The following is a 23,487-nucleotide window of genomic DNA, read 5'->3' as shown; positions in this document are numbered from 1 at the left end:
AGACTATAGACTAGACTATAGACTAGACTATAGACTAGACTATAGACTAGACTATAGACTAGACTATAGACTAGACTATAGACTAGACTATAGACTAGACTATAGACTAGACTATAGACTAGACTATAGACTAGACTATAGACTAGACTATAGACTAGACTATAGACTAGACTATAGACTAGACTATAGACTAGACTATAGACTAGACTATAGACTAGACTATAGACTAGACTATAGACTAGACTATAGACTAGACTATAGTCTATTCTATAGACTAGACTATAGACTAGACTATAGACTAGACTATAGACTAGACTAGACTATAGACTAGACTATAGACTAGACTATAGACTAGACTATAGACTAGACTATAGACTAGACTATAGACTAGACTATAGACTAGACTATAGACTAGACTATAGACTAGACTATAGACTATAGACTAGACTAGACTATAGACTAGACAAGACTATAGACTAGACTATAGACTAGACTAGACTAGACTATAGACTAGACTAGACTATAGACTAGACTAGACTATAGACTAGACTAGACTATAGACTAGACTAGACTATAGACTAGACTATAGACTAGACTATAGACTAGAGTATAGGCTAGACTATACTATAGACTAGACTATAGACTAGACTATAGGCTAGACTATACTATAGACTAGACTATAGGCTAGACTATACTATAGACTAGACTATAGACTAGACTATAGACTAGACTATAGACTAGACTATAGACTAGACTATATGCTTGGTTATAGTATAGACTATAGGCCAGATTATAATTTTTTATCTATTAGTTTATTTTTAGGAGTGTTTATTTAACATTTGATGAGTTTTAGCAAAAAGCTTATCGAATTCGTCATAACCAAATAAAGCAATCATATTTAGTTATTTATGTCTTTATAATTAAGATTTGTATTAATTGAATTTAAATTTGCATCAATAAGAAATTAAAATAGTTTTTATTAGATATTGATACTTTAGCATAAAAGTAAAAACACTATGTGGTCAAAATTTAAATGCTATAAATTGCTAGTTTTATAACTAACAAGTTTTTGTTTTTTTTTTTTTGCACACATGTTTCCAAAATTGTTAGCTAAAGAAGATCTAGTGATAATGGACTTAAAATTCCTTAATATTTTTAAAAGGTATTTCTTATATTAAATAAAATGTTAGTGGTTAAATAAAGTAAGAATACCAAATACTTACAGAGTTTTGTAGACGAAAATAATAACTTCTTTTAAAATCGCATTTTAAAATAAATTTATTATAATTATTGAACTATTTCGCCAGTAAAAATTATATCAAATCATAGGAAACTAAATGTATATATCTTGGGAATTCGGGGAATTATTGTGTTTAACAAAAATGCACTTATTTCTTTTTAATATTTAAAACTTTCATTTTTTAATACAACTTAAACTTATATTAAAGATCTTATAAAGATAAAATAAACTAACTTCTATACGGATCACTTTCACTCTCTGACGAAGCCGTCATATCTGCCAGTTCATCGCGTCGCAAAGCTTCCGATGGTGATGGCACCCTACGACCACCCAATGGTAAAATATCAATATTTTGTACATGCGCTCGTACACTTTGACCCGGTGGCAAACCTAAATACCATTTGCCTACATTTTTAATTATTGTCGAATCACGATGACGTTCTACCCAATCACGTTCACGATCTATTTCGAGTATCTTGTGATTGGCTGTTACAAGTGGTGGCAAAGCACTAGCATAATCATCATCATTAGCATCGTAATTATTACTGTTCGTACCTGGTGGATCATAGTTATAGTTACCACCGTCCGAACTTACCGGACTGCCGGGTCTGTTGCGGCTGGAGGTGGTTGATTGGCCGCGACTGGGTTTACGTTTGTTGTTGTTTAACGGTTTACCACTGTTGGCAGGATTTCGTCCTTTGCCGTCGTTTCTAGTGTAACCTCTTTCATGCATAAAGTCACGATCTTTAGTAGAGCCTCCTCTATTGCTAGAGCCACCATTACCTCCTCCCCTACCTCCATTTTTGGGTATACCAATGCGATTTTCTTTAGCTTTAGTTTTTCCACCAGAACCTGAGTTTCTGCCTGAAGTTGCACCATCACCTTCAGCATCATCTTCACTTGCTATTTGATTATCGTCTGCGTCTACTCTTCCAGCAGAGGATTGAGCATAATCTCTAGTGCTACTAGCTCCTCCACCAATGCGGCCTTTGTTACCTCTTCTACCACCAGCTCCACCACCAGCACCACCAACACTCCCTCCGCTGCTGCCTCCTAATTCAGCCCCTGGTCCAGCTCCTGTGCCAAAATCATTGGCCAGTTTAAATGTAGCATCGTTTAGGCGAAAATCTAAAACCTGATTATTAACATGAGTGCCTGGACCAACTTTATTCTTTACCACCCTGTAACCTATGCCCGCCCCAGCTATATACTCTACTGTGCGTTGCACTCCCTTGTCATCTAGAAATGAATAAGTACCACGTACTAAACCATCAGGTGAACGACTCTCAGCTCTTCTATGATCTGGACCGGCCGCCAAAAGTTTATAAGTACCATCAGGACCACGCTGCACTGTCATTTTACCTCGAGTCTCAGGAGGAGCTTTATACAAAGGTCCTGTATAGCCCACATCTATGGGATTATCAGGCACCGAATTGGTAACCTCAAAACCAGTACCAGCTCCTGCTGCATAGCGCACACTATGGCGAACACCTTCATCGTCCAAAAAGGAATAAAGACCTGAAAAAAACGAAAAGTTTTTGACATTGGAAAATCTTCTCTTCTATTCTTATCTATAACAATTACCTCTTACTCTCCCTGTGGCATCATTTTCCTCTGAACGTGATTGATCCGCTGTTCTATAGCTAAAACTATACGAAGGATCATCATAGGGATCGGCCAATGGGTCATCAGGGCTGCCTATAGCTCTTGGTGGATATTGATCTAAATTCGTCTTGCGATGTACTTTGGGACCCGTTACGCGAAAACTATAAACAAAAAAAAAATAGAATTCAAAATTTAAATCAAATAAATTTTAATTAAACAATTTATTTTTTCTTGGTTTTAAGATCAAAACAAGTTTTCGCCCCAAAGGAATGCAAAACGTGCATTTTAGCTGCGAAAACTTATATATTGTTTATGTCGTTGACAAAACATATGATTAATTTCATTAATAAGTTGTTGAATTGATTAAGTTTTTTTTCTTTCATTTTTTAATTATAATTAATTCAATATAAATTTGTTTTGAAATGATTATCATCAGGTACATGAATACAATTAAGACGCATAGCGGAAAAAGTAATAAAATTAAAGTTTTTTAACATCTTTATGCTTTTGTGACTCGTCGAATTATAGAAAATTCACGAAAACATTAAAATAATCACCGAAAACATATTAAAAACTTTTTGAAGAAAAATGTTGTTTATACGATATGTCTTAAAAAGTTTGCTAGCAAAACTCGTCGAAAATCGTGTTTTAAATAACTCATTGACATGTTAAATATAGAAAACGTTGTTGTTGAATATTAATCGGAATTCTTTGCTCTGCAAACGTTATTTAATGCATTTCGACATGTTTTCTAAGGTTGTCGAAATGCAAAAAATAAAGTATTTCACAAAAACTTGTCGAAAACTTTATATAATGGAAGTTGACGAAACTCTTTTTTTTTGTTGATTTTGTTGAAAACTTTTCTATGGAAAAATGTTTATATAGAACTCGTCGAAATATTTTCTATAGTAACTGGTCGAAGATTTTTTCGTAGAAAGTATATGGAAGTGATAACCTTTCAATCAGAAAGTCACTATACGGAAAATAATATTTACTATAAAAACTCGTCGAAAACCGTACTATCAATCAGAAGACACCTCTGAAATCTCAAGTATATAAAAACGATTTCTATTGAAAATAAGTCCAATATTTCTGTATGAGAAGGTAAACCCTTTTACAAACATTTTATTTATAAAACAAAAAACAAATTGTAAAAATTAATGCTTTTAAGTAGGTAGTATTTAGATGATTTGTCTTTAAATCAGTTCCATACAGGTTTATTGAATATTTATTAAAACTTCGCTGTAAAAGAAACTCATCACAATAGAATAACATTTTCCCTTGTCGAAAAGATTTTAATAAAAAGCGTTCTATCAGGTTTAAATATAAAATTTTTCTTAAGCTTTCTATTTTGAAACAATATTTATACGAGTTATTACAGACAACATTACACCAAAATTTATTTAAAAATCTACTGGGAAAACTCGTCGAAAAAAAGAAAAAGTAATTTTTTCGACTTTTTTGGATTGTTTTCTAAATGTTTCTTTATGAAACATTTTTCTACCAAATGTTAAACATTAAAGCAATTGTTTTGCTTTAATGTTTGCAATGTAATTTCGAGAAAAAACTATTTCTATTGAAAATATATTGAAAACGTTTTTTTATAAAACTCCCAGAAAACTTCTCTATAGAAATCTGTTTAACAGAAAATTGGTCCAATAATAGTTTTCTAACTTGCTTGAACGTGATGAAAAACGTTATGAACAAAGATAAACTAAATTTTATAAAAATTGTATGCAAAAGTATATTTTGGAAACTCGGATGAACTTGTCTCTATTGAAAATGGCTCATTAATTGTCATTAAAAAAACATTAACACAGAACACTTGTCCTATTCTTTGGACAAAAAAGTTTCAATAGAAAACCGGCCAAAAACTTTCGACGTGTAATGGGTAAAATTGAATTAGATTTTATAAAAATCTTATGCAAAAATCTTTTATGGAAACTCATCGAAAATTATTTTACAGAAGATTTTTTTAATAGAAAACGGTTCATTAATCTTATATAGAAGTATGTTATTGAAACTTGTCTAAAGTCTATCTACAGAATATATTTCAATAGAGAATAGATTTTCATATAGAAAACTGTTCAAAGACCTGGTATGATGGATTTTTTTCTTCTGTGTCGAAATAATTGTCGAAATGTTCTAGATATTCCGGTAAAACCTCAATATGAATAAAAATGTATTTAAATATTCGCCGCTGATTCGGCAAAATCTCTAGAAATAAAAATCATATTTGTCCAATTCACAATCGATGTCGTATCGTTGTAGGGTTGTATGTTATAAATTTTTTTTAATTAAATTTTTTGAAACAAAAACAAATCCATTATAAAAAGGATTATGACATACTACGATACAACCGTACAACACCAATTGTGAATTGGACAATTGAAAAATTTACCTTTAAAACTCTGCAATACGCTGATCGCTTTCATTGTGTTTACCATATATGTATGTATATCAATTTATTAGCAATTAAAACGCAACTTTTTAAAGGTAACGCATAAACGTTGTTAAGAAGAATCCACATAAACCACAAAAATAAAACAAACGTGTTTCTTTCAAACATTTAAACATTATACCATTAACTTACTTTGTTATTACGTTTTGAGTTTTTTTTTTTTTTTTTTTTTGTAAAGTAGATTATTTAAATTTTAATAGTTTGACATGATAGATAACATTGGTACAGAGGTTAAATGAAATATTAGTGAGAAAATCTATGCAAACTGAAATTTACACTGTTTCCCGTTTAAAGAATTATTTTAAACTAAACTCCCACACACACACGAGAAAATAAACCAAAAAAAAATTGGCTAATTATAAAAACTACTATCGTTTTATAGACTATTTAAAGAACATTATTGATGAACTAAATTAATCGAGTTAAGCGAATAACTTGCTAATTGTGAGCCACAGCTTCCGACAATTTAGTTGGTTAAAAACATTTAAGAACACGGTGATAATATTGCTTATTCTTTGAAGATTTAAATGCATTTAAATTTTATTAAATTTAAATTTATGTTCTTTTGATTTTTTTTAGTTTGCAAATTAATATTCAAATTTATACGCATGTGTTTTTAGATTTTTGAAGCAAAAAATAAGATTTTAGTGTTTTTAAAGCGCGTTAAATAAAGAATATTTTATTTATATTTTGAAATATTTAATTTTGTGAAAGACAGCTGCTAAAAGTGAATGCTAGTTTTTTAAGATTTTTTGGGGAAGAAAACTGGATTTGAGTTTTTTTCTTTTTTGAGCAAAACGTGGTGTTTATGACTAAATGAAACTAAAAATATCCATTCATGAGGTTTGATGAACAGATCATGTTTATATTTTTGCTAATTTTATTTTAATGCAATTTCTACTGTTTTAATTTTATGATCCCTATATAAGGTAGTAAATTTGTATTTTTTTTTAAAAGCCTCATAAAATTTATTAACAAAGCGCTACTTTTTTATGAAAATTAAAATTTTACACAGAATTTATTTGAAGTTTTAACCACTAATGAAAACTTTTTTGATTTTATGTTGTGACAACAGTTTTTTAAACAAATTTAATTGTGCTAACGAATTATGCCACAATTTCATATTTTGCAAAACTAACCTATAATTTGCAACAAATTAAGATAAAATACATTTTCGACGTGTTACCATGGAAGAAATGAAGCCATATTTGTATATAGAATACTTACGTAACTAACTAACTAACTAACTAACTAACTAACTAACTAACTAACTATCTAACTAACTAAGTAACTAAGTAACTAAGTATCTAACTAACAAACTAACTAACTAACTAATTAACTAACTTACTTACTAACTAACTAACTAACTAAATAACTAACTAAATAACTAACTAACTAACTAACTAACTATTTAACTAACTAACTAACCAACAAACAAACTAACTAACTAACTAATTAACTAACTGACTAACTAGCTAACTATCTGACTAACTAACCAACTAACTTACTAACTAACCAACTAATTAACTAACTAACTAACTAACTAACTAACTAAATAACTAACTAAGTAACTTACTAACTAATTAACTAACTAACTTACTAACTAACTAACTAACTAACTAACTAACTAACTAACTAACTAACTAACTAACTAACTAACTATCTAACTAACTAACTAACTAACTAACTAACTAACTAACTAACTAATTAACTATCTAACTAACTAACTAAGTAACTAACTGACTAACTAGCTAACTATCTGACTAACTAACCAACTGATTAACTAACTAACTAAGTAACTAACTAACTAATTAACTATCTAACTAACTAACTAACTAACTAACTAACTAACTAAGTAACTAACTGAATAACTAGCTAACTATCTGACTAACTAACCAACTGATTAACTAACTAACTAAGTAACTAACTAATTAACTAGCTAACTATCTGACTGACTAACGGACTAACTATTTTTAACAAATTGAAATGAAACAAATTTTCGACGAGTTATCATGGAAGAAGTGAATCCATATTTATTTATAGACTAACTAACCGACTATCTGACTGGCTAACTGACTAACGGACTAACTAACTATCTGACTAACTAATTAACTAACTAACAAACTTGATAACTAAGTAACTACCTAACTAACTACCTAACTAACTAATTACCTAACTAACTTTCTGACTGACTAATTAACTAACTTACTAAATAATTATCTAAACAAATATCCAACAAAACTAACTATTAAAAAAACTATTAACCATTTCTCATTAATTTTAAATTTTATCAATAAATTCCCTACTCTTCTTTCCATTTTCCTTTTATCTTACAAATTCCTTTTCTCATTGGCAACTCTGCCTTAATAAGGAATTTATTTAGTTTAGTTCTCCCGCAGTTACCACGAAATTAACACGTACAAATTGTCGTCCGTCTTTAATTGTATTTTAATTGAAGTACAAGTGTTCGAAATCATTTAAAATTTGTAAAATATTTATCTTTACAAAGTAATCTAATAAGAAATCTAATAAAAATTATACAAATTAAGTGTTAAAATCAAGTTTTTGTGAAAATCAATCAGTGAAAAAAAAGTCTTAAATTTAATTAAGTGCGTCTGCACTTCTACCTTTGTTGTTCTTGTAGTTAACGGTGTTTGTTTAATGTAGTTTTTTTTTTTTTTGCTATGTAAAAGCCCTTTGCAAGGAGTTTGTGTGTCAGTGTGGGTTGAGTGTGGTGTGATTTGCATTTTGAAATGTAATGTGTGTTGTTATTATATATTTTTTAAGAAGAGCATAAGAAAATGAGAGTAAAATCTCTAAAGCAGAGCAATAAGAAGAAAAGTATAAAGTAAAAGTAGAAAAAGAATAAAAAAGTAAAAAGTGCAATGTTTATTTTTTGACAACAAGTGTACAATATGGGCAGTAGAGTTGCCCATATTGTAATTAAAGTAAATAAAACGGGAAACGGTTCGGGCGTTAATTAGTGTATAAAAATTAGTTAAATTATATTAGTTATCACGTACGAGGAAAGTTTTAAGGTAAGTGAGAAACTTTTCAATTATTACTATCAAGTTTGTCGAAATTGTTTCTATTTAATAGAATGATCTAGTGACTAGTTCATTGACTTATTATAAATTAATAGAGGAAAATTAAATTTAATATACTACTAAATAACTTTTTATAAATTTTAGAATACTCGTCCTTAAACTTTTTAATATTGCAAAGATTAAAGATAACTTGTCGAAAAGTTTTCTATAAAAACCTTTTCTTAAAAACCAAATAAATTTTTTTCCAAAATCGCGATAAAGTCCTCAACATTAAATATTAAACTCGTCGAGAACTTTTTAATAAAGAACTGATCGAATTTTTTTTACACTGAGTTTGACAAAACATTTTCTATTAAAATGTTTTTATTTGAATATTAATCAAAACTTTTTGTATAAATCTATTCGACAAGTTTTTAAGACGAACTTGTCGAAAAAGACACATCAGAAATATTTCTGCTGGAAATTCGTCGAAAACATTTTCTACTTGAAATATTCGAAATATTGTTCTACATATTGTTACAACTTTTAAAAACTAATTAAAAGATTTTATATGAAACTATGTAAAACTGGATGAAAATTTCTTATAAAATAGAAAACAATCCTAGACAAGTTATATAAGAAACTTCCAAGATTTTATCTGCTGAAGATTTGACCTAAACTTTTGTGCTAGAAATTTTTTGTTTATAGAAATACCTAAATGTACCTAAAATATTTAAATTTATTAAAAATGGTTTGGCGAAAAGCTCCTCGAATACTTTTCTGCATTGAAATATTCGACCTAAATTATTTAAATGTTTTAAAAATAGTTTGTTTAGAAACTCGTCGAATAATTTTCTGCATCGAAATACATGAATTTTGTAAAATAAACATAACTGAAGCAAATTCGAAAAAAAAACTTCTAAATATTGAACCAAATTGTATTATATAAAACGGTTTAATATAAAACAAATCGATGATTTGTATTTTTAAAGATTTCCATTAAAATCCTTATGACTAGAAACTTCACACAAACTTATCAGTCAATAACTTGTCGAAAACATTCTTGTATCAAAGTGTTAGTTTGTGCTGGAAAACAGAAAACTTGTCGAGAAATGGTTTATGGAAATATTTTCCTTTAAAATTGTTATTGTTTTAAAAAAATCTATTTAAATATATCAAAAACCACTTTTATTTAAAAAATTTTAAACAATTTTCATTAATACTGCAAGAATTAAAGCTGCATTCTATTGTTTAAATAAAAAACTACAAAAGCTTTGTTTATACATATTTTTGTCAAAAAGGTTAAAATCAATAAAAATGTTAAACACACTTTTCATACTAAAGTTTAATTTAATAATGACTTGTAAAACAAACAAGAAGAGTCAAATTTGATTTTAAAGTGCAAAAAAAAAAATAGCTTGAGTATATTTTATTTATACAAATAGAAGTAGTTTTTTGTGATTTAAATTTAAATGTTTATAAAACTTTAATAATATAAACAAACTTCGGTAATGGTCCAATTCTTTTCAAAAGCCTCTATGATCGTTTTTAATTGGTTTTTATATTTATGTTATGCGTTCATGGATTCTTTCAATTGTTATGGTAATATCAAATTTTTAATAAAATATACTTGTTTTTAAAATCTATGTTATTTATACCAGTTTTGACATAAATTCACATACTTAACGTCGATCTATCAATCAATTAATCAACACTAATTGATTTTGTCTCTTACTCTCTCTCTCTCTCTCTCTCTCGTGTTAAATAAAATAAACGGAAGTTGCAAATTTATGATGATTTTTACTAATGAATTGTTAATTGTAGGTATTATTTAATAATCTAGAATTGTTGAAATTTTTTTAATGAATCATAATATGCAAAAAGTAATATATTTATTTAATTATAATTAAATTTTTATATTAATTCAAATTGTTCTTATACATATGTATCAAAAATAGTACATTTTTAAACTATAGACTAGACTAGACTAAGAACTAAAGTAAGAAATGAATAAAATATAGTCTAGACTACATCCTAGACTATAGCCTAGACTATAGACTAGACTATAGACTAGAGTATAGCCTAGACTATAGCCTAGACTATAGACTAGACTATAGACTAGACTATAGACTAGTCTATAGACTAGACTATAGACTAGACTATAGACTAGACTATAGACTAGACCATAGACTAGACTATAGACTAGACTAGACTATAGACTAGACTATAGACTAGACTATAGACTAGACTATAGACTAGACTATAGACTAGACTATAGACTAGACTATAGACTAGACTATAGACTAGACTATAGACTAGACTATAAACTAGACTATAAACTAGACTATAGACTAGACTATAGACTACACTATAGACTAAAGTATAGACTAGACTAAAGACTAGACTAAAGACTAGACTATAGACTAGACTATAGACTAGACTATAGACTAGACTATAGACTAGACTATAGACTAGACTATAGACTAGACTATAGACTAGACTATAGACTAGACTATAGACTAGACTATAGACTAGACTATAGACTAGACTATAGACTAGACTATAGACTAGACTATAGACTAGACTATAGACTAGACTATAGACTAGACTATAGACTAGACTATAGACTAGACTATAGACTAGACTATAGACTAGACTATAGACTAGACTATAGACTAGACTATAGACTATGAAACAGAAAAAGGGTTGAAAATTCCTTAAAGGATATCAAACAATTTGTAATTTATTTTAGACCCCGAAGCCGCAATAGACAAATATTATTTAAAAAAATATTTTAAAGTAATTCTATAACTGGTAATTTAAAAAGATTTTTTGAATTAAAACACTCATGGTCAGAACTAAAATATAGCTAAGTTCAGTTTCTCTCAAAGGTGATGAACTCAAGTATGACAAAAGTTTTGTTTAATAAATAGTTTATGCCGCAGCAACAAATCATAAATACCCTACCAAAAGAATATTATAAATTTTTATGCGAACATAAAAAATTTTGCCTTATGTGCAATCTAATAAATTCAATTTGAGCTTTTGTTTCAAACAAAGCTGACAATTTTTTAACACTACTACATATATGATGCATGATAAGATTTTTTTTAGAGATTTGTATATGCTCCAGTATAATTAATATTAATTCATTCAGAAACACACTAAAATGATAAGCATATTTAGTTTAAGTAATTAAGCACATAAAAAGATGCAATATGTTAATTAAGTGTTTTTTATTTATTTTTTTTCAAATGTTTGAAGAATTTTTGGTATAAATAACAATATGAAAAACATAAAACGATATCACATTTTGTTTAACTTGCAAACAATAAACATCTTATCAAAATGGTAAGTTGATATTTGGATATTATTTAACACCAAAAATTGGTCTTGGATTTTTTTTAATTAAACAATCGATTTTGTTATGTCACTTTAGAAATTCGTCATTGTTGCTTTGGCTTTGGTAGCCTGTGTTATGGCTGATGTTTCGGAGTTGGGTTATGATTATCATGCTCCTGCCCCAGCACCAGTACCAGAATACCACCCTGCCCCAGCTCCACAAAACACTTACATTCCCCCTGCTGCCCCAGCTCCAGTACCAGAATACCACCCAGCTCCTGCCCCTGCTCCAGTACCAGAATACCATCCTGCCCCAGCTCCCCAAAACACCTACATTCCCCCTGCTGCCCCTGCTCCAGTACCAGAATATCATCCAGCCCCAGCTCCCGCTCCAGTTCCCGAATACCACCCTGCCCCAGCTCCCCAAAACACTTACATTCCCCCTGCTGCCCCTGCCCCTGTACCAGAATACCACCCTGCCCCAGCTCCTGCTCCAGTTGTTCCCCAAAACACTTACATTCCTCCCTCTGCTCCATCTGCTGAACTCGCTGATGATGGTTACCGTTACAAGACTGTCCGCCGTGTCGTCTACCGTCACCGTTTCTAAACTGTTGTTTAAAACAGATCTGTTAAATGTTATTTGTTATTAATTTTTTTAATTAATGAACAAAATCCGAAAAACAAAATAAAATAAACATAATTACTTAGTATTTAATACAAAAAAACACGAAATTTAATTTTGTTTTATTTAAATTTAGAGATTTTTTTTATAATTTCGTTACAATATTCAGATTCATACCATCCGGGCTGGAATCAATTCATATAGCTTTCAATAGTACGGTAAGTCCGGTTTGGCTTGAATAAAGTGCAAAATCACTGAATTAATCTCATCATTTAAACTCGACTTCTAGTTGAAAATAAATTTTTAATTTCGTTTTTAAACAAGTGTCACGGATCCCTTCTTCCTAATATAGTTATTCTTCATCATAATTTATATCATTAAAATACTGAATATTTTATTGTTTACATTAATTTTAAACTAATTTATAATATTTATTATAATATAAAACCATAAATATAGTTGGTAAATTTTATATATTTTTTAAACAAAACAAATTATTTTAAAAAAGTGTCTGCTAATTTTTTATTATAACTTTATAACACCCTCTTCAACAAAATTTAGTGTTGCTTTTTAAAAGTATACATATTTTTTTATACAAAATTAATTTATGCAAACAAATGGAACTAGTTTTTTAATTAAACTTTTTTTGTATGACCTTCGCGATAGCAAGAATTATAATATTCTTGCTAATTATTTTATAGTTTTTAATAACTATACAAACGACATCTTTAAATAGTTTTGTATGATTTGGAAATTTCTTTTGGAATACGCATTGAGTAAAGGCATAATAGTTTAACTCATACATATTTTCAGAATACTTTAGTAACATATAACCGAAACAAATTATATATTTATTTAATTGCTCATTTTATAATAATATGTAAAAAGGTAATATATATTAGAGTCTCTACTGGAAGTCAAACCTATGACCCTCAGATTTATAGAGTAACAAACATAATACATTCTAGTATCATTATTAAATCAGTTCAGTTCTAGTTAAGTTCTAGTTAGTTCTAGTTCAGTTCTAGTTCAGTTCTAGTTCAGTTCTAGTTCAGTTCTAGTTCAGTTCTAGTTCAGTTCTAGTTCAGTTCTAGTTCAGTTCTAGTTCAGTTCTAGTTCAGTTCTAGTTCAGTTCTAGTTCAGTTCTAGTTCAGTTCTAGTTCAGTTCTAGTTCAGTTCTAGTTCAGTTCTAGTTCAGTTATAGTTCAGTTATAGTTCAGTTATAGTTCAGTTATAGTTCAGTTCTAGTTGAGTTCTAGTTGAGTTCTAGTTCAGTTCTAGTTCAGTTCTAGTTCAGTTCTAGTTCAGTTACAAGTCCGTACGTCGTGTTGTCTATCGTCGTCGTTTCTAATTTGTTGTTTAAAACAAAATTGTTAAAATTTTATTTGTTATTAATTATAAATTAATGCTAAAAATTAAAAAAAAAAGAAAATATAAAACTTAGTATTTAACCAAAAAATTATGTGTGTTTCGCTTTAGAAAATTTATAAATCAAGAAATTTGATATTGTTTGAAATCTTAAAAGTATTCAAAAATATCAATTACCGGAATTTGCTTCAAAATTACATAAAACTATTCTCAAGCAAATTGTCTAATTCACAATCGGTGTTGTATCGTAGTAGGTCGTATTTTTTTATTGATTTGTTTTTGTTTAAAAAAAATATTTAAAAATTGTTTATGACATACAATGCTACAACGATACAACATCGATTGTGAATTGTATATATGTATGTATTAACTGTTTTTAACAGTTTTGATATATCGACGTTAGATAATAATATTTACATAAATTCTATGATATTTCTCAAGCATATGAGTTCACATCTAGTAAATATTTGGCAAAAATAGTAACAACATAAAAATTTTAAAAATAATTTAAAAAATGATCAGTGATTTAATTACAAAATATATGCCGTTATGTTAATTTTTTACAGATGTGAACATAACTTAAAATTAATATTTTTGTATTTCCCCTTTACTTAATGTTGCTGTTTTTGTGATTTTAGAAAAAAAAAAACATATAAACAAGAATTTAAATTCTTTAAGATTTACATAATTTTGTAAGACAATATTTTATTGAAAGCTTAAATCGTTTCATAAATATGTTTGTTTTTAAATTTCATATTTCTTAAAACAAAACAAACTATTAATATTTATTAACAATTTATTTATGCAAACAAATAGAACAAGTTTTTTCTGGAATTTTTAAATCTTATTAGTTTTTATACATATTTTTCTATAAATGATTTGAAAAAAAAACTTTTTTCATAAAATGTATGTTTTTAAGAGTGATTTCCGGTTGTCTGTCTATATAAACAGATTTATAAAGACATTTTCATAATTTAAAACTTATTACAATATAAATTAGTTTATGTTTTCATTAATTTCTACAAATAAATATTTCAGGTTCTGATGTAATCGATGAATAATCGGTTAATTTCCACTTATTAATTGAATAAGTTGACGATTGAATATTCTACTATTAATATTAGAAATTTTAATAAATTGCTTTCTCGAAAGCTATATTTTTAATTTCCACATTTTAGGCAGAGTTTTTGTGTTTACACTAAGGGTATAAATAACCCGACCCCTAAGGGGATATTAACCCGGCTTTTAGTTTCTTAAGAAATCACCTTAGGGCAAAACCTAAATAAGTCCAAAAAGAGTTAATCAAATAATACTAAGTGCGGGTTTCTTACTACTAGGCTTAACTTGCTGTTAGATTAAACTCGGAACAAATTTAACCGATGATTATATTTTTTAGTTATGAATTTAAGATCAGTTAACTTTGTTAGTATTGCCAACTTTTTAGTCAATAACATAAACAATAAAAAGCTATTTTTTGCAAATATTATTTTTTTAAAAGGAAATATTTTAGAAAAACTTAAAATTAACGTTTAAAACAATAATATACTCGCATCTCGACAAAAAGCTGCAAAACCAACTATAGGTCGCAGTTTTTGAGATAATTTAATGAAATTTAATGATAATTTTGGCAAATGATCTTCTATGGTACCATAGACGAAGCCTATTGAAAATGGTTAACATCTGTCCATTATTTCACCTAGCCTCCATACAACTGAACCCGCCAAATAGAGCTTTTAAGTTCATAATTTTGTTTAATATACTCGCATCTCGACAAAAAGCTGCAAAACCAAGTTCTATACTAGAATATTAAAACCAACGACGGGTTAACAATCAAGTGGTCTGGGTTCGAAACTTAATAGGATCTAACAATACCAATTCTTAGTTTTTTTTTTGCGATTCGATAATAATTTTAAACCAAACAGCAGATATGATAAATTCTCTACAGATTGTTGCTGTAGTTCAGGCAATTAGACCGATATCAGCTTATTAACTTTCAACAGATAAGTTACTACGGATAACTGTTACGAGTTATGTACTGTTTGCATTAACTTAACATTCTCAAACTGGCGTTAAGTTCTCTCTGGTGGAGTCCATAAAATACTAAGACTTTCTGGTGGAACCTAATAAAACTGTTACTTTATTCTGGTGAATATCATTAAAACACTTAAAATACAACATTCATCTATAAGTTCGATATTTTTAGTTCCCTATATAAAGATATAGGTCGACCGAAATTTTTTCTTCAAACTATAAACACTCTGGTGTCCGTTGTAAATCGATCTTGCTATTTGGTTTAGCGCAATCTGTAATTCGGGATTTAATTACAAATTAGTGTGTTTAATAAGAATAATAGTGTCGTGTGAACATAGAAAATAACTTTCTTAAAGAACTTTAGGTTGATATTTGGAATAAGTAGGGCTTAAATATAATTTCATATATTCTCGTAAAATTTGGTAAATATAAATATAATAGCTAGCTAGTCGCTAGCTACGTCGAATTTTATCTCTATTATATCGGACTATGGTAAAACGTGGATCGATTTAGCCCATCCTTACTTAAACGAAATTTTACATTTCTAGATCTTTCCGTTCGGACGATAGATCTCCTTATAATGTAATAAGAGCCCAGAATATATATACATAAGTGACCAATATTTCGATGTGTTACAAACAGATGCTTTTGTGATCACGATATTTGGCCCCTGGTTGCGGATTTCTCTCACAGTTTAAATAAAATTTAATAACAATTATTTTATTTTCTTTTACAATTAATAATTGAAAAACAAAGTTAAACTTAACAATTCTGTTTAAAACAACAGTTTAGAAACGACGACGATAGACAACACGACGTACAGACTTATAACGGTAGCCATCATTACCGAAATCAGCTGAGGATTCAACTGAACCTGAAGGGGGAAGATAATCGTTGTGAGGAACAACTGGAGATGGATGATATTCAGGGACTGGAGCGGGAGCTGGGGCAGGATGGTATTCTGGTACAGGGGCTGGTGCGGCAGGGGGTATATAAGTGTTTTGGGGAACTACTGGAGCAGGATGGTATTCAGGGACGGGAGCTGGCGCTAAATGGTATTCTGGTACAGGAGCTGGGGCAGCAGGTGGAATATAAGTGTTATGTGGTACTTGAGGAACAAAACTCATAACAGGTTCATGATGTTCCTGATGGTGATGATGATGTTCTACGGGAGCGGGAGCATGATAATCATAGCCCAACTCAGAGACATCAGCCATAACACAGGCTACCAAAGCCAAAGCAACAACAATGAATTTCTATAGAGAACAATTAGAAATTATTTATAAAATAATTTTATAATTCATCGCTAAAATTAAGATCAACTTTGATTTTCTTTAAATTGCGAGAATGTTTAAAACAAAACTTACCATTTTAAATTAATGGCTGAACCTTTTAATCGTTTAACAAAATGTGATAACTTTTTATGATTTTCATATTGTTTTTTATACTAAAATTCTGTGAATATTAAAAAAACCATAATTTAATTAACATAATGCAATAAATACATGATAAGTAATTAAGTTTTAAAATATATTTTAAAAATTTAAATATTTTTAAATTCCAATATAATAAAACTAAAGCAAATCACATAGAGCTTAGAAAAGTGTAAATTTTGTACCATCTTTGTCAATTCTCGTTTAAAACTGTAGCTCAACTTTAAATAATGAGTTCGAAAGATAACCACTTCTTTACGACTTTACGAAGCTAAAGTACAAAACCAAATAAAGATGATTGATTATAATGGGGGAATATTTAGCTTTTAATAATAAATACTAGAACCGCTTATTAAGTACTTATTCATTTCAGTGTAAGTAATTAAGCGATGTATTTTTAGTGAGAGAATAATTGGACAAAAACACAAAAAGAGTTTAATAACGAAGAGAGAATTCTCATATGTTTACTTTACTTCATTCAAAATGCACGTGAAATGCAATGAAATCTTTGTTCTGGTATTCGATAATTGATCGCATTACAGAAGTTGGAATGTTTTGTATGGAAAGCTGCTTCATAATTTTTCTTAATTCGCTTACAACTCAACATCTAAGAAGCGCTTTATTTAGAGTGAATTAGCTTTTCATAATACAAACTAGAAACGCTTCTTAAGTACTCAATCACTGCAGTATGAGTAATTAACCGATGTATTATTAGCGGGAGAATAATTGGACAAAAACACAAAAAGAAGAGAAGAATTCCTGCAAAATGCTCTAATGTTTACTTTACTCCATTCAAAATGCACGTGAAATGCAATGAAATCATTGTTCTGATATTCGATCATTGATCGCATTACAGAAGTTGGAATGTTTTGTATGAAAAGCTGCTTTATAATTTTTCATAATTCGCTTACAATTCAACATCTAAGAAGCGCTTTAGAGTGAACTATTTCTTAAGAAAAAAAAAGAATCAGACGAAGTTTCAATATTATGATAATGCTGAAGGTAGTGTATAACTAAATATTATTGATATTTCACGCATACGATATTTTTTAAATCTATTTTAGAATTCAAAAATATTTAAATTATATAGCAAAGTATTTTTTTTTTAATATAAAAATTATGCATTTATTGCAATATGCTAATTAAAACTCTAAAATTACGCGCAGAATTTTAGTATAAAACACAATATGAAAACCACTAAACGACATCACATTTTGTTTAACAATCAAACATTAAACAACTAATCAAAATGGCAAGTTTTTTTCTTATACAAATTTAAAGTTAATCTTTAATTTTAGCTATAAAATGGAAAAAAAAACTAATAAAAAATTTTGGATTTTCTTTATAGAAATTCATTGTTGTTGCTTTGGCTTTGGTAGCCTGTGTTATGGCTGATGTGTCTGAGTTGGGTTATGATTATCATGCACCCGCTCCTGTTGAACATCATCAACATCATCATGAACACCATGAACATGTTATGAGTTTTGTACCTGAAGTACCACATAATACTTACATTCCACCAGCTGTTCATGCTCCAGCTCCTGCCCCTGCTCCCCTTCCAGAATACCATCCCGCCCCTGCTCCCCAAAATACTTACATTCCCCCTGCTGCTCCAGCTCCCGTACCAGAATATCACCCAGCTCCAGTAGCTCCCCAAAACACTTATATTCCCCCTGCTGCCCCAGCACCAGTACCAGAATATCACCCTGCCCCAGCTCCCGCTCCTGTTCCTGAATACCACCCTTCTCCAGTTGCTCCCCACAACGATTACCTTCCCCCTTCTGGTCCAGTTGAATCTTCAGCTGATTTCGGTAATGATGGTTACCGTTACAAGTCCGTACGTCGTGTTGTCTACCGTCGTCGTTTCTAAACTGTTGTTTAAAACAGAATTGTTAAATTTTACTTCATTGTTAATTTTTAATTAATTATAAATTCTAAAACAAAATAAATAATATATAAGTAATTAATATTTAATTACAAAATTTAAATAACGGTTTCTTATAATAACGGTATATCGTTTAAAAACTGATGTTTTAAACTTGTAAAACAAGTCATTACAACTATAACCTTGACCAAAAGGTTAGTATAATGAAACTTAACTCTTAATTAACTTTTTTTGGTAATTCTATAAAGTTTTTTATTGTTTTATCTTTAACAAGTTTTTTTTAACAAAAAATCTTTTAAATTTTATTAAAGCGTAACTCCTTTTGGTGGCAAACACAACTTCATTAAAAATTCATTTGTAAAATGCTCTACTTCTAAATGTTATCACTTTTAGCTAAAATTATAATTTTTTGGTTTATCTTTTCATGATTTACATATTTTTGACGTAATTTTTTTAAAATAATTTCTTTTTTTGTTTTAAGCAAATAAACAAAAATATTGTTGTATAAGTTTGTCTACCTTTTATAAGTTCATAACACCCTCAGCTAAAGAATTAATGGGAATTTTTATACCCTACACCAACTTATGTAACGCATTGAAATATTGTTTTAATCCCCACCTTAAAGTATATAAATAGGCTCTTAATTAGTTTTATGCTAATTTTGGTAATAATCGGGCTTCATTTGACCCAAGCGTACATACAAGTAGAATTAGAACAAAAAAAATTTATTAGCTTCATTATTAAACATAATCCACATTTTTTCATACTATTCTCTGGTGTAGGGTATCATATATAGTCGGACAGGCCCGACTATAGATTCTTGCTTTTTTTTAAATATATTTTGTTTAAATATATATTTTTGTATATTAAATAGATAGAAATTTATATGCAAACATATAGAACTAGTTTTTTGGTGGAATCTTTTTAGTGCCCTTCAACTTTTTGTTAATGCTATAATGGTTTTATCTAGAAGTTAGCAACATCATGAGAATAGATCATTTTCCAAAGAACCTGCTACGATACAAATTCTAGCAGTCTACAGGCCGATATAGTTTTATATATAAACAAGATAAAAGACTATCCTATAGTCAACACTTATGAACATAGGCTGGTCGTTTGTCAAGACTACAGATCACTCCATAGTTAAAACTAAAGACTGTTTTAGAGTCAGGAATAGTCTATAGTCTTTACTAGGCTATAGACTATTCTATATTCAAGGCTATAGACTATTCAATAGTGAAGACTACAGTCTATTCTATAGTCAAAACTCAAGACTATACTGGACTAGTTAAGACTTTAGAATATTCTATAGTCAACAATATAGACTAATCTGGGGTCAAGATTATAGACTAATTGTATATCCAATACTACAGACTATTCTATAGTCAAAACTATAGACAGTTTTTAGTCAATACTATAGACCCTCTTACTGTAAATACTATAGTCAAGACTATAGACTATTCTATAGTCAAGACTATAGACTATTATATAGTTAAGACTATAGACTGTTCTATTGTCAAGACTATAGACTGTTCTATTGTCAAGACTATAGAATGTTCTATAGTCAAGACTATAGAATGTTCTATAGTCAAGACTACAGAATGTTCTATAGTCAAGACTATAGAATGTTCTATAGTCAAGACTATAGAATGTTTTATAGTCAAGACTATAGAATGTTCTATAGTCAAGACTGTAGAATGATTTATAGTCAAGACTATAGAATGTTTTATAGTTAAGACTATAGAATGTTTTATAGTCAAGACTATAGAATGTTCTATAGTCAAGACTATAGAATGTTCTACAGTCAAGACTATAGAATGTTCTATAGTCAAGACTATAGACTGTTCTGTAGTCAAGACTATAGACGGTTCTATAGGCATGACTATAGACTGTTCTGTAGGCATGACTATAGACTGTTCTATAGTCAAGACTATAGACTGTTCTATACTCAAGACTTTTCTACACTCAAGACTATAGACTATTCTATACTCAAGACTATAGACTGTTCTATAGTAAAGACTATATACTGTTCTATAGTCAAGACTATAGACTGTTTTATAGTAAAGACTATATACTGTTCTATAGTCAAGACTATAGACTGTTCTATAGGCATGACTATAGACTGTTCTATAGGCATGGCTTTATACTGTTCTATAGTCAAGACTATAGACTGTCCTATAGTTAAGACTATAGACTGTTCTATAGTCAAGACTATAGACTGTTCTATAGTTAAGACTATAGATTGTTCTATAGGCAAGACCATAGACTATTCTATATGTTCTATAGTCAAGACTATAGAATGTTCTATAGTCAAGACTATAGAATGTTTTATAGTCAAGACTATAGACTGTTCTATACTCAAGACTTTTCTACACTCAAGACTATAGTCTGTTCTATAGTCAAGACTATAGACTGTTCTATAGTCAAGACTATAGACTGTTCTATAGGCATGACTATAGACTGTTCTATAGGCATGACTATAGACTGTTCTATAGGCATGACTATAGACTGTTCTATAGTCAAGACTATAGACTGTTCTATAGTCAAGACTATATACTGTTCTATAGTCAAGACTATAGACTGTTCTATAGGCATGACTATAGACTGTTCTATAGGCATGACTTTATACTGTTCTATAGTCAAGACTATAGACTGTCCTATAGTTAAGACTATAGACTGTTCTATAGTCAAGACTATAGACTGTTCTATAGTTAAGACTATAGACTGTTCTATAGTTAAGACTATAGAATGTTCTATAGTCAAGACTATAGAATGTTCTATAGTCAAGACTATAGAATTTTCTATAGTCAAGATTATAGAATTTTCTATAGTCAAGACTATAGAATGTTCTATAGTCAAGACTATAGAATTTTCTATAGTCAAGACTATAGAATGTTCTATAGTCAAGACTATAGAATGTTCTATAGTCAAGAATGTTCTATAGTCAAGACTATAGAATGTTCTACACTCAAGACTATAGACTGTTCTATAGTCAAGACTATAGATAGTTCTATAGGCATGACTATAGACTGTTCTATAGTCATGACTATAGACCGTTCTATAGTCATGACTATAGAATGTTCTATAGGCATGACTATAGTCTGCTCTATAGTCAAGACTGTAGACTGTCCTATAGTTAAGACTATAGACTGTTCTATAGTCAAGACTATAGACTGTTCTATAGTCAAAACTAATATTCCATAATCAAAACTGAAGACTGGTCTATAGTACATACTATTAATTAGAAACTGTAACAGTGAAGATTGAAATGTTGTCAAAACTATAGTGTAAACTACAGACTATAGAGCTATATTTACGGCCGTAAACTGATCTATATGCAAAACTAAAAACATTTTAATCAAGCAATTTTAGATAGAAGACTAACTTTTTCATAACAAAAAACTGCTTCGAGAAGAGATTTTATTGTGTAAAAGAGTATTCAAAAGTCAACTCAAAGATTTAAAATTTTCAAAAATTCTAGTAGCATCTTTTACATAACCTGTTTAAAATATAAAAACTATTGATAAAAACTTTAGTTAAAACTTTTAATTAGTAGCATAAATTATGCAAAAAGTTCTCAAATTTTATTAAATGCCTTTAAATATATATGGGAAAAAACTAGATTTTAAAAAATAGAAATGGTGTGTGCATTATGTAGGCACAAGTTATTGAAAAAAAATTCTAAAATATTTAAATCAGAAAACTAAACGCATTAACTAAATTAATGATTACAGATAATTAATGATGGTAAAATATACAGATTAAAATTAAACAAAATAACATGAACCAACAATGTTTAAAAACTAAAAAACCAACAAGATTTTGTAAAATTTTATTGTTTTTTTTTTTTAATTTAGTTGCTTCGATTAGTTATTGTATTTTTTTTTTTTGTATTTTATTTTGAAGTTTTTATATAAAACCGGATAATCATAGTAGTAAAATTGAAACATATGTTTTTGAGAAGTCGTCTTCAGCAAAATCTTCAAAATTAAAATAGAGAGTGTGTGAGAAACGAAGGGTGCTTACTGTTAAAGAACTTCCGTTAATTTATGCTAAAAATTGGAATCTAAATGACTCGCAGAATTTTAGTATAAATAACAATATTGAAAACTCAAAACGATATCATATTTTGTTGAACAATCAAACAATCAACAACGTAGCAAAATGGTAAGATTTTTTGATCCCAAAAATTACAAATGTAAATTAATACATTATTATTTTCTTTAATAGAAATTCATCGTTCTTGGTTTGGCTTTGGTAGCCTGTGTTATGGCTGATGTCTCTGAATTGGGTTATGACTATCATGCCCCTGCTCCCGTAGAACACCACCATCATGAACATCATGAGGTTGTTGCTTCCGTACCCGAAGCTCCCAAGAATACTTACATCCCACCTGCCGTCCATGCTCCAGCTCCTGCCCCCGTTCACCATGCTCCCGCCCCTGTCCACCACGCTCCCGCTCCCGTCCACCACG

The 23,487-nt window shown here is 29.2% G+C and overlaps 2 protein-coding genes across 2 annotated transcripts in view; one reads left to right on the top strand and one right to left on the bottom strand.

The window, feature by feature from the left end:
- Positions 1–1,260: 1,260 nt before the first annotated feature.
- Positions 1,261–23,487, bottom strand: part of LOC111683423 — a 27,722-nt gene continuing 5,495 nt past the window's right edge. Inside the window, exons 3-4 of the mRNA XM_046952802.1 lie at positions 2,825–3,006; positions 1,261–2,758 (exon numbers count right to left, since the gene is read on the bottom strand). Coding sequence (XP_046808758.1) covers positions 1,470–2,758; positions 2,825–3,006 — 1,471 coding nt within the window. The 3' untranslated portion in view covers positions 1,261–1,469. The remainder of the gene's footprint in view (positions 2,759–2,824; positions 3,007–23,487) is intronic.
- LOC111683432 (nematocyst expressed protein 3-like) lies at positions 11,594–12,390 on the top strand. The gene is made up of 2 exons (XM_023445502.2): positions 11,594–11,683; positions 11,772–12,390. The coding sequence occupies exons 1-2, from the start codon at positions 11,681–11,683 to the stop codon at positions 12,279–12,281; spliced, it is 513 nt and encodes a 170-aa protein (XP_023301270.1). The 5' UTR covers positions 11,594–11,680; the 3' UTR covers positions 12,282–12,390.

The sequence above is a fragment of the Lucilia cuprina genome, chromosome 5, assembly GCF_022045245.1.
Source record: "Lucilia cuprina isolate Lc7/37 chromosome 5, ASM2204524v1, whole genome shotgun sequence".
Classification (NCBI taxonomy): Eukaryota; Metazoa; Arthropoda; class Insecta; order Diptera; family Calliphoridae; genus Lucilia; species Lucilia cuprina.
Note: the sequence above shows the minus strand (reverse complement) of the source record. Positions and strands in the feature narration are given on the sequence as shown.